This window comes from Diuraphis noxia, unplaced genomic scaffold, assembly GCF_037042655.1.
Source record: "Diuraphis noxia isolate RWA-SAM2 unplaced genomic scaffold, SU_Dnox_SAM2 contig0002, whole genome shotgun sequence".
NCBI classification, from domain to species: domain Eukaryota; kingdom Metazoa; phylum Arthropoda; class Insecta; order Hemiptera; family Aphididae; genus Diuraphis; species Diuraphis noxia.
Window position 1 is genome coordinate 12415183 of NW_028301712.1, and position 12896 is coordinate 12428078.

Consider the following 12896-nt stretch of genomic DNA (forward strand, 5'->3'; position numbering starts at 1 on the left):
TATAATAGAAATAATAGATAATACTTGCTGCACACTTATTGGGTAAAATATGTAATCACCACATTAATTTTATTATATTATCGTTTCAGTCCTAATTAGATGAGTGACCGTTTTCAAACTTTTTGAATGCTCTGTGTATAAATTAACTTATAAACTTACCAAATTATTAATTGATACATATTTGGCTGTATATAATAGGCGTAGTACAAAATTATTAATGTGCCTATACTAAAATGAATACGTTAAATTAATAATAAAAACCAATTGAAAATTATTAAAATTAAGAACAAATCACAGAAAATACACAAATATATCGAACATTTTTAAAGTGTACATATGAGCACTGCCAACTAACTAAACCAAATGAAATTTTATACAAAAATACGATGTTACATCTACACGAAATATAAAACCATATGCTTCGGATATCCTGATCTAACCGGAATTGGCCAATTGGAAATAAGAAATTACAAAACGACCCTCACGTCTTGAGGGGTGTTTTAATAAATGGGAATTTTTATGATATACTTCAAAAGATGATGCGTGCAATATGAAAAAATTCCCCTCTATCATATTCTATTGTATAGAGTTAACCCCATTTTCTTGTTCTTTTTTCGAGCATTGAATCCCCAGAAATTACCGTCTGCTTACGTGGTATACTAAAAACGTTAGTACAGACATTATAGAGACATACAAGATTGAATATTTTAGTTGTTTTTTTTTTTTTACATTTTATACGGCCCAACGGTTATGATTTTTTACCTCGCATTTCGAATAAAACGAAATCTATTATATTATCTTGATTTATACCTATAGATGTATAACGTTTCAAGCCCCACTCAATTCTAAAAAGAAAACTATAAACTCAATACAAAGCATCACATCAGAATAATTTGTTAAACCAAAATTGTAAAGCACAATATCAGATATACTTAATGACCTATATACCTATTTTAATATAATATAAATACATTTATGAGATATTAGTATAAGCAAACTATAGTGTTAGAAAAAATTAAAGAGTACAATATACAGTGTCCCTGTATATCATGTATATAATAATATTATCATATGTCACAGTGTGACCTATACCCATTAGCCATAGAGGAGGACTCGTCACCAAGATAAAAACCAGTTTTTGGCCGTTTTATCTATAAACTAAAAAAAAAATATTAAAAATCATGAGATTAATGAAAATAAAATTTTGAAAGGTCAAAATAAAGTCTCTAAAAAAGGTATTTTTATTTTTGAAAAAAATTTAACTTTTTTACCAAACAATGTAATAAAATTAAAAATTAAATACATGTAGCCCTTGTCTATATGAGTCAAATAAAAAAAACAAAATTATGGTATATTTATCATCTCAGGAGATACCCCAATGGTTAAATCCTCACGGGACATTCTGTATTGTATTTAACTGTAATACAAACTCAAGTACAGACTATAGAGAGATAATATTCAATTAATTGATTCAAGCAACGAGTAAACATTTTATTGTAGTTATAAACTACAATTCAGTGGAAGCAAATATTTTGAATGCGTTTACCATTTTTGTTATTTTGAATAAATAAGAGCATGCAGCGTATTCGCATTAAGTTTTGATTGAACTACACGGAAAATCAGTGACAGAAACTTTTGAAATTATTAAAAAAGCATTTGAATTAAACACACATTTTTTCAACTGTATGAAATACACAGAATTTGATAAAAAAAAAAAATAATTTATAATTTGTGGGCTTTTAGTAAAAATAAAATAATTTTGAATTTTTGTTACCCCCTTTTTTGAGACTGTATATTTGGATTGGTAATTCCTAATTTTTCGAAGTAATTTTGACTCGTTTTTTTTTTCATTCAAAATTGACTTTTTAGGATGATCTTAAGTTTAAAAAATTATAATTTTGGCATTAACGTTTTTTATCTGATAAAATAAAACCCGAATAAAATGTAAGGTCATCCAACCAAAGTAATTTGTGTTACTATAAAATAAGAATACGCGATTTGAATACGTTATACAGCAACAACAATATCTAATACAAAACACGAGGGTTGGAGAGTCATATACGAACTCTGAAACTCATCAATTGAGACACAAAGCTAACCAAATAAACAATTATTTACACATATAATTGAAATTTTAAATATAAATTTAATTATAGTAAAATTAAAGAATAAAACAATATTAAAAATAATAATACCATGTATCAAACATTCAAACATACGCACCTATAGTAAATTACTATTATGTTAGTTTGTGTTGTATAAAAGGTATTATTGTATATTTAGCTTTTCTGATTTCTTACACCATTAATGGAACGGCAATTAGTCCATATTTCCTAAGATTTAAAGATTGTAGAAATATGAAACCCTTATTGGTATGTATAATAAAACTACCAACAATTGCAGAGTTTCTAAAAACAAAATTACTTCGGAACAAATCTACAGACAAGTTTTTAAACAGAAATATAAAATGAAAATTCGAACATAAAAAAATGCCGACTGCATTCGTTCGTCTGTGGCATAGTATATTGTATATATGCCAAGGGCTATTGAATAAAAAAAAAGTACCCAACAAATCTCATCCCATTCAACCTGTCAAGTGTTCTAGATGTAGTAATCTTGTTTGCTGTGCATTGTGCACAATACACACACTCTGACAGTGGCAGAGAACCACACACGAGTGGAGATCATTCTCTATATTTTTTTTTCGCCAAGATCTTTATCAAATAAGATCGGAAACCGGAATAACAATAATACATTTCTCTAAGTGGCACTTAGACAGGCTGCTGGTCCTTTTTAGTATTGATGTGTTTTTCTAGTAAATTAAAAACGTTTTCTGTCCTCACAATACCATATTATCTCTTTTTATTTGTATTCTTATTCTTCTTTTTTTCATTTATTTATTTATTTTTGGTTTTGAATTCTAACAGATGCCGAATGATTACGAAATAGATATAAACCATGTTTTTCAATTGTAGATATCGTATACAATACTCTGTTATGAATGGAATAAAAGATGTTATGTTTTGGATAAAAACGAAACATCGGTACCAACAATATTAAGACATATTATCACATATTATCATCTATACACGAAATGCGATAACTACAAAACTAAAATCATCCTATGTTTTATAAAATCAATAATGATTCATGGACAAAGCTACGCTAAAAATAGTCAATTATTTATAAAATACAATGTATTAAAAGTAAATTACACAGCTCAAATTCACAAAAGTGCAGATAAACGTACAAGAATTTAATTTGACGATTCACATAAAAATTTGAACCAAACCATATGGGACATTTTATGAACTTATGCTAAATTGTCATAAACAAAACATCATAACCATCTCATTGGAACTTAAAAAGTCATCTATGCTTTCCTAAAATCTTAAAATGTAAAACATATAAAATTAATAACTATAACTTTTATGTAAATGATAAGTACTTTAAAACTAATATACTAAAAATATCTTAAATTATACAATATTACTTTCTAAATGTGATATTAAAAACCTATGCATATTTTTTGATTAGATGATATTTAAGAAAATTTGTATCTTAATAGGACGCTATACCCATGTATTTGTTGGCTTTATATTAGAAATGTAAGGCATGGCAAATTGTTGTTCACTGGTTGCAACAGTGTGCTATTATAGTTTTGAAATTAGAGTGAATTAACTAACTTATTATCAAACTTTTAGTTAAGAATATTATCTATACTTAAGCGTGAACGATTTTTTTGATATTATAATTTTGAAACAAAATATAAAAAATATGTAAAAAAAATTATCATATCTCATTATATTGATATAAATATAAAAGCATTACACTTAAGGGGATTGCGAATGGACAGTTTTTAAGGAGTTCAATATAGGCAATAAAATATGTGCGTGCGTGCGAACTGAACCGGTGTATGCGCAGTAAATGATCATTATTGTTAGTGACACTACCGATGAGATTGGAGAAGCGGTGCGAGCAGAAATTCTGAGAACATATTATATTATTTTGTAATATGGGTGATAAAAAACATCAAAATTACATAATATACGTTGTTGTATAATGTTGCTAATATGGTATTTTATTTTTTTATTGATCTTGAATCATCGGATTCTATTGTCATTACTTCATTAGTTAGTAAGGGATTATTTATTCAACTATTAATTTGTTGATCAATAAAATAAAACTATATTCATGAAATAATAAATTGTATGTATCAAAAAGCGAGAAAGTGGATGTCGTTCTGCTGTACAATAGATTACAAGTGGATTACTGTAATGAATGGAATTAAATTTGAATCCAATGATATATCATTATATACGAAAAACGATTCTGAGCGGAGACGGTTTATCTGTCAGTAGAGCAAATGCTTATATAAACATTCAGTGAAAATTTCAAGTATCTGCGTCATTTGTTTTAGAGTTATACACCAAAATAAGAAAATCGCTAAATGACAAATCTAGTGAAAATCTAATGTTGTAAAAATTTTAATTTCAAACGCACATAAAAACTTAATTTTACTTTCTGATGAATATTTTTTTGTGATAAAGGTTTGCAAACTTGTAAGAAATCTTGTATTAAAATTCTAGTCGCGCGCGTAAACAGTAAAGAATGTATGCTAATTTAAAATTTGTACCTATATACTTTTAGTCAATCCTACCGATGGACCTAATGATGCGATAAAACTTCTGAAAACTCAGAACTTTAATTCATTAATATGTCCACTTGAGATCGATCAAGCCACATTTTAAGATTTTAGATTTAAATATTAAGAAATAATCAATACTTTAAATTTTTAAATTTTTAAAATATTCAAACCAAATTTAAAGGAGATCAAAATTTTAAAAAGAGTGGATTGATCGATCTCAAGTAAACATGTTGGCAAATTCAAATTAATTTTTCAGAAGTCTTATTTCCTTAACAGTTCCATCGGAGTGATTGACAAAAGATTAGTATATTTTGGATGAAGTAATAGACGTTTGCAAACCCCTTAAGACGACGCCACTCGTATGTATTGTCTCCGTCTTACAAGTGCGTAACGTAGCAAAAGTTTCACGCGGGAAAGAACCAAGAAAGCTATAGTAATAACTAATAATTAAGAAATGACATTTTTACCATATAAAAAGGAGAATTTTGTCTGTGCAATAATGTTTTTTTTTTCGATATCACTTATATCAAAAAAAAGTTTTTATTGTTTCATAGTACCTACATTATTTTTGTGTTTTTTAAGCATGAATAACTTTTTTTATAATCCTGTTATCAAAAAATATAAACAATACAGCACAGATAAAATTCTCCTTTTTACATGGTGAAAATTTTGTTTTTTAGTTATAAGCTTTTTCGGTTCTTTCCCGCGCGAAACAAATTTAAAAAAATGTTACGCACAGTTGTAACACAGAGACAACACATGCGGGTGTGGCGTCCTCTTAAGCTCTGAAAATGTTCTTACCTATAAAATAATAGTTCAATTCACTATTAGATCAAAACCAACAGCACACTGTTGAAACTACAGTAAACGAATATTTGCTATTCCGTACGGTTTGTAAGACAGTGACATCAAACACAAAAGTAAAGCATCCTGTGGATGATATGGACAGTATTGTATTATTATTATTATTATTTTGGGGGAGGTACTTAATACCAAAAATCAAAATCAAGTATTAAAACAATGGTTATATAACTTATATTTTATAACATAGAAGTTATATTAACTTAACGGCCTAAAATAGTGTGCAGTACAACACTGTTAGTGTTCATAATCAGAATAGTGCAGTTCGAAATAAAAAGTGTGTTAATTATTTTAGTATTATGTTTAGACTTTGATAATGCGTCAACTTATCATCAAAGATAATAATTAACCATATATAAAATTCAAATTCAAAACTAAACAAAAAATAAATTTTAACTATAGTTTAATTATTATAATATAATACAAACTTTATAGTACTTTATAATATAAATATATGTGTTTATGTGATAAAACGCAATAATAACCATTAATAATGAGGTCAAAGAAAAATATGATTTAACAAATAGTATTGAACTTGGAAAAATGCAGTTTTAAATATAATTGTATGTTATACTATATTATATGTATATAATTATTTGAATTATATTTTATTTTTAGAGAAGGAAAACTCATATTAAATTAAGTGAAATTATAAAATAGTGTAGAACGGAGTTTCATTTTTTTAGGCCCTACGATTTACTCCTACACTAAATATATTAGCATATTTGAAACCAAACATGCACATTAAGTTGCCTATTGAAAACACAAATAGTAATCATACACTAAACATCGTGGATGCAGTGGCTTTTGCCATCGTATTCACATCATAATTCAAAGAGTTTAGCAGAAAAAAAGGAAATTATAGTCGCAGAGTTACCTCAGTTTAAAAAATGTCTATCTGGCTAAATTAAATAACTATAAGTATTATGTACGAATTATGTATGATGATAAACTGTAATCTGTATGATATGTATTAATTAATGTATAGCTATGTCCAAAAACTTTTTTAGGGATAGACAGAGGACAGTTTTTAAGGAGTTTGAAATGGACATTTTTCAAATTGCATGCATGCGGGTCTTGCAAATCTGTGTAAAAAAAAGCGGGTAAGTGGGTATCGCTCTGCTGTACATTGGGGGTGGGGTAGACTTCTGACTAAGGTAGGTTAAATTTGAATGCAATGACAGGTATCATTGTATACGAAAAACGATCCTGAACGGAGACGGATTATCTGTCTAGGATATATAATACATTATTAGGAATTTTCAAATCTTAGATTTAAAAAGAAATTTTTTTATGAATTTCTAGCTAAAAATAATTTGCGAATTTTAGTGATTTTTACGTATGTTGTCAAAATTTAAATTTAAATGCTGATAAAGAAAAAAAATGTGATTATGCATTTCTTTTATTTTTCAACTGCTATTGTAAAAATATCTTAGGAACCTTGTTTTAAATATTCAAGTCTTAGATATAAAAGCAAATTTTTTTATGAATTTCTAGGAAAAAATAATTTACGAATTTTCGTGATTTTTACGTATGTTGTAAAAATTAAAGTTTGAATGCATGTAAAAAAAAAATGTGGCTAATTATTTCTTTTATTTTTCAACTGCTATTGTAAAAATATATTATGAGCCTTGTATTAAATTCTCAAATCTTAGAATTAAAAAGAAAAACTTTTATCAATTTCTATCTAAGATAATTTGAAAATTGCCGTAATTTGTACGTATTAAGTCAATATTTGAACTTCAAATGCTAATTAAAAAAAATTGTGCATATGTATTTTTATAATTTTTTAATTACTATAAGAATAACTCATGAGGAACTTTGTATTAAATTTTCAAGTATTTTGATAGGGTCAAAAAAATTTTATCGACACTTCAAAAGAAAATTTTTCAGAAAAATTGAAAATTTCAGTTGTCTATAAATATCACAAAAAAAGTCAAAATATTTTAAAAATTAAATCATGTAAAGAAAATGCCAATCTAAATAACTTGTGAAATTTTCAAGTATCTACGACTTATAAATTTTGAATTATTACAAATATTTAAAATCGTTTGAGAATAAATCGTTATCGTTACGCTATTTCGTAAAAATTTAAAATTCAAACGCACTTAAAATTTTTCCTATAATGATGTTTCGAGTTTTCTCTATACCTACATGAAGGAAAACTAATAGAAAACTTAGTGTTGTATTTTTTCAACTTCAAAATTACTTGCAAATTTTCGCGTTTTCAACAGATTTCGTAAAAATTTAAACTATAAACGCTTATAAGAAAAAATTGTGACTAACGATTTTTATTTTTTTTTAACTACAATAAGAACAACTCATAAGGAACCTTGTATTAAATTTTCAAGTTTTTTTGGTGATCCAACATTTTTTACCGGCACTTCGAAAAAAATTCTCAAAAAAAAATGAAAATTTCAGTGGTCTATAAATAACTCAAAAAAAGGCAAAAATTTATGAAAATTAAACTTTATATAGATAACACTAATATAAACATTTGGTGAAAATTTCGAGTATTTACAGTGATTAGTTTTTGAATTACAACCATATAAAAAAATCGATTTAGCCTTGAATTATATATATATTATATTATATTGTATTGATATGCTAAACCCCAAAAAATATTATCGTCAGTAATTTTTGTAATAGGTGATTTTAATCTAAAACTACTCATAAATCATAAAATAACACGATTTTTACATGAATCCGTTTTATCTATGTTACACGTTGGCATGAAAGAAAACAAATATTATGATGACATCCTCTTAAATATTATATCTTACACAAAAAAAAAAAATCAATTAAAACTGTTGGAATATACCAATCATTACAAATAAGATGTTACTTATTTTAAATACTGTTTGATTATTTTTAAGGTACTTAGTGACTAGTAGAGGTCATAAGATTAAAGTAAAAATTAAACATTCATAATATTTAATATTTATAAGAATATATTAAAATAAACTTAACACGTGGAAAGACTCATTGTATTTTTAAATACAACAAATCTAATATTATAGCTTTTGAAAAAGTGTTTCAGTTGAGAAAATAAAATTTTTTAAATAAAACCCATTTTTAAAATTTTTTCTTCACTCATGTTAATAAAATGACAATAAATTATTTATAAATTTTCTCTAACAATTATTACATTAAATCAAAATAACTTAATGTTTTTGTATATCAATGAGTTAATTTGTCACATTATCTTACATTTATTTTATAATAATTAAATTGATTTGTATGAATCTATGAATAAAATAAAGATTACTTAATAAATACCACCTTGAAAACACACATTCAAACACTTTAGAATTAGGTAATAAGTAATAAGAGTTGAATATTTCATATCAAAATATTAAATATATTAAACTATAATATATTAAGTAAAATTTCTTTGTTTAGACATTTTGTACAGCGATAATGTATATTTATTTATTAGTTCATTAGCATTAATAAGTGGTAAGCCATTAAAAATTGTATGGCAACTAACAATATTTAACTAAAATTAATATATATATATAATGTTAAATAGATACTAGTGATACTTGTTTAATAATGGGTAATTTTAGAAATGGTATCTCATTTGAGATAACTAAAATACTCCAATCAACAGACAAAAAAATAAGGTGCATTGTAGACAGATTATACTTGAATTTAAAATCAACAATACAAAATTAAATTATCATTAAGTTACAGCAATAGATTATACTATCTACAACAATAGTCATACTTAATGATTCAATAGAAATAACATTTTTGCCTAATAACTCTTTAAATAATTATTATAATAATTATATTTTAATTGCAATGTGTCAAAACTCAAAAACTTATTCTTTGATACAATTGTAAATTGATTTTCAAACAGCATAATATAAATTAAAACAAGAGCGGTTCTTGACAAATAACAAAGGGTGGAATAATTTGTATAATATATTAATATACATTATATAATGTATACTTTTAACTTTTTTCCCATTGATAGGTAGGTACACAAGAGGTAATTTTATTTGGTAGGTATGCATTTTATACCTATGAATAGGATAATTTATAATCTTAATTAATGTTTGAAATTTGTATGATATTGTTTACTATTACCGTTACTAAATACTTACACATTTGTACAGGCCAAGAGAAGGGATTAATCGATCAAAAGCCATAGAACCACCATTTATACTATATTAATATTTTTATCTGAATATGATAAACAGAAAATAATATATTAATATATATAAAATTTTAATATTAGTTATTATTTTTTTTCCTGGTTAGAACTGGCAGCAGAGGAGGATCTGTTTGCACAATACTACTCCTATATTAGTCATTATTGACAGGATATAATATTAAATAAAATAATAATATATGATTAAAATTTATTAGTAAAAGAAGCTCTTTAAAATAGTTTAATTATTTTTTATTTTATTTGTTGTGTTCATTTTTGACACTTTAAGAGTATAACAGGTGTATAATGTAAAGTATAAATACTCAACTTTTTACATGTAGTAAGTGCATTATGAACTTTATTTACATGTATAATAAAAAATGTTCAACTTATAAAAAAGCCATTTAATAGTCTACACTAACATTAAAAATAGAAATCTAAGTCACAACAAGTTTCAGTAAGTACTTATTATAAACTAACAAGCTATTAGTCTTCAGTGCATATATTTTAAGCAGTTAGTCATACATTATATAAGTATTCACATTTGCACAAGTTCTGTTCCAACTATTTGGTAAGTAACATTTTAATAATCATACCGTTAACTATTCATACCATTAAACAACGTAGATACATATTAATAGCAATATAACATTACATTATAAAATGTTTACTTTTTTTTTTTCTATTCATTTTTCTGCATATATTATGATACTAGAAGATATAACCATAGAGGCAAAAACCCATTTATATATATATATATATATATATATATATATATATATATATATATATATATGTATATCTTAGTTTGTGACTTGTATAACTATTATTTTCCAATTTTAAGATTAAAAATATAATTTAGTATAATATATAACATAAGACAATATGATTATTTCACTTAGTAACATCTGATATCAATTACTTATAAAATTTATACACAAAATGCATCTAAAAAAAAAGAGTTCACAAAGTTGTAATCAGCTTGCTCTAATAACCATGTGCAGAATGCACAGCGCACAAGCTTATGTAAAATAGTTACATCATAGAAACACAAACTTTCAGCAACAGACTTACACTCCTTATGAAAATGCCAAATAGTACCATCATATAAGACTATATTATATTTATCAACTAGAACACGTTATCACAAAGAAAAAAATGTACCTATTATTGAAATCGAACAAAAAAAAGGTTATCTATTTAAATATTAACGGCAAGTATTATCAGGCACTGAAGAAACATAATCAATATAGAATATAATATTTAAATTCAAGAACTTTGGTACTAAATACATAAGCGTGAGCAAGGGTGTTGTCAGGGTAGGTCGACTACTCTGTAAACTAACTTAGACGGTGTTAAAATGCATATAATCAAAGTTTTATAGATATGCTACACAATAATAAACAATAATTATACTATATATTATATATAACTAAGGTAATCGTTAACATTTGATTTCGTAAAAATATATAATTTATTGTAGGTATATATATTTTATATGAGAATGTGACAATAGTGACTATTATAGTAACATGTAGCACCATAATTCATGATTGTAAATTAGTGTATATTATATTAAAGATTTTTTTCTCAAACAGTTAAATGATATACCTTTAGTTTTGATGGTAAGAATGTTATTATTGGTTAAAAAAATGTTATCCCCGTGGCTTTTTCTAAATAATTGTTTAATCAAGGTTATGAGTTTAAACCCGAATACCTAATAATTATAATATTATCATCTATGACTACTTATCGACAACATCTACACACACACTTATGAATCATCACTATACAACAGTGTTGTTATATGCAAATTTGAAAGAACTAGTGTTTGTTATCACATCATGATTTATGAATATTTCAAAATTAATAGTGACAAACCTTTTTCCGCTCTCTGCCATGCTAAAGCCGAACACAATAAAGCCAATGTTTTTCCAGACCCTGTAGGACTTTCCAAAAGACAATTTTGCTGCTTTTGACAGCCACGAATAACCTAAAAGAAATTTTAATGGATAAAGGATATGTTTACTCAAATTTTACTCAAATGTTTACCTTATCCATCATGGAAACCTGAGAAGGATATGGTCTGACGGGCATTTCAATTTTGACCCCACCGATTGTATACGTGAACAATGGTCGATCATCGGGCTTAGTTTTCGACATCGTTATGGACAAACTATACACTAAGATGGTAAAAGATGATTTCAATTAGGTTGATAAAAAAATTAGTTTAGGCAACGATTTAAAATAATATATATTGGTCAAAAATCGTACGAACACGATTTATAAGGTGTAAAAAAATACTGGAAAACTGGAGTTATGTCAGATTAAAAATGAACATTAATGTGAATGTCTCAACTCCAGTTTCAGTGTTACGTACTGACGACTAATGTAATGCATAGACCATAATTAATAAAATGTAACGCTTTGAAATTTGAAATTGAATGAATAACAATAACAATAGTCACATTATTGTCATTCTGACGTTATCAACCGATAAGACGAATTAAAGCGGGAAAAAGTTTGCCACTGTTTAACATAGATAGCGTTGCATACCCCTTTTTCAGAATTAATCATATTTAATTAAATAATATAATGATAGAGAATCGTAAAAAAATCGAAAAATGAAAGTGTGAAAGTTTGATAAGATATCGAATGACGAATACCTATGTGGCATGCGTTAAAATTGGTCCTTGGAGTTGGATTTATTACCTATTTATAACTATTTTAATACTTGGATATAGTAACTTTTACATAGTAAAGATATTAAAGAATATAAAATACTCTAATAATTATGTGTAACCATTTAAAAAAAAAATGTATTTTGAGTATAAACACACGATCCACGAAAAAACATAAAAATTGACTTTAAAATAAATAATGGGAAATATTTTATTATGTTTTAGTCATTGTTTTGTAATATTATAGGTATTTATAATAATTATGTATAATATTTAATAATTATCAAAATTAGGACAATTATAGTAAACAAAAGTGTCTAGGCCAGCTCAATCGACAATAGTGCACCAGAAAAAATCAAATTAGCTACCCTTAAAATAAAAATTTTATCACTGTTTTGAAATAGCCACTCCCTAATAAAGTACCATTCTACCTCGGTACTTTGAACTAAGGTCCGGTCAAACAGAAAGCGGACTGTCCGCGCGGCCAGGCCGCCGGTCCGCCGCGTACTAGTCCGCCGGTCCGCTGATGGTCAAACAGAATGCGGAC

At 26.1% G+C, this 12896-nt stretch overlaps 1 protein-coding gene across 3 annotated transcripts in view; it reads right to left on the reverse strand.

Moving 5' to 3' along the window:
* LOC107169090 (Fanconi anemia group J protein homolog) overlaps positions 1–12127 on the reverse strand; it is a 51516-nt gene extending 39389 nt beyond the window's left edge. For 2 of the 3 annotated variants that reach the window (XM_089219744.1, XM_089219741.1), the window contains exons 1-2: positions 11721–12127; positions 11550–11661 (exon numbers count right to left, since the gene is read on the reverse strand). In XM_089219744.1, coding sequence (XP_089075870.1) covers positions 11550–11661; positions 11721–11831 — 223 coding nt within the window. In that variant the 5' untranslated portion in view covers positions 11832–12127. The remainder of the gene's footprint in view (positions 1–11549; positions 11662–11720) is intronic. The other variant, XM_089219743.1, reaches the window with a different exon arrangement.
* Between the last annotated feature and the right edge of the window lie 769 nt (positions 12128–12896).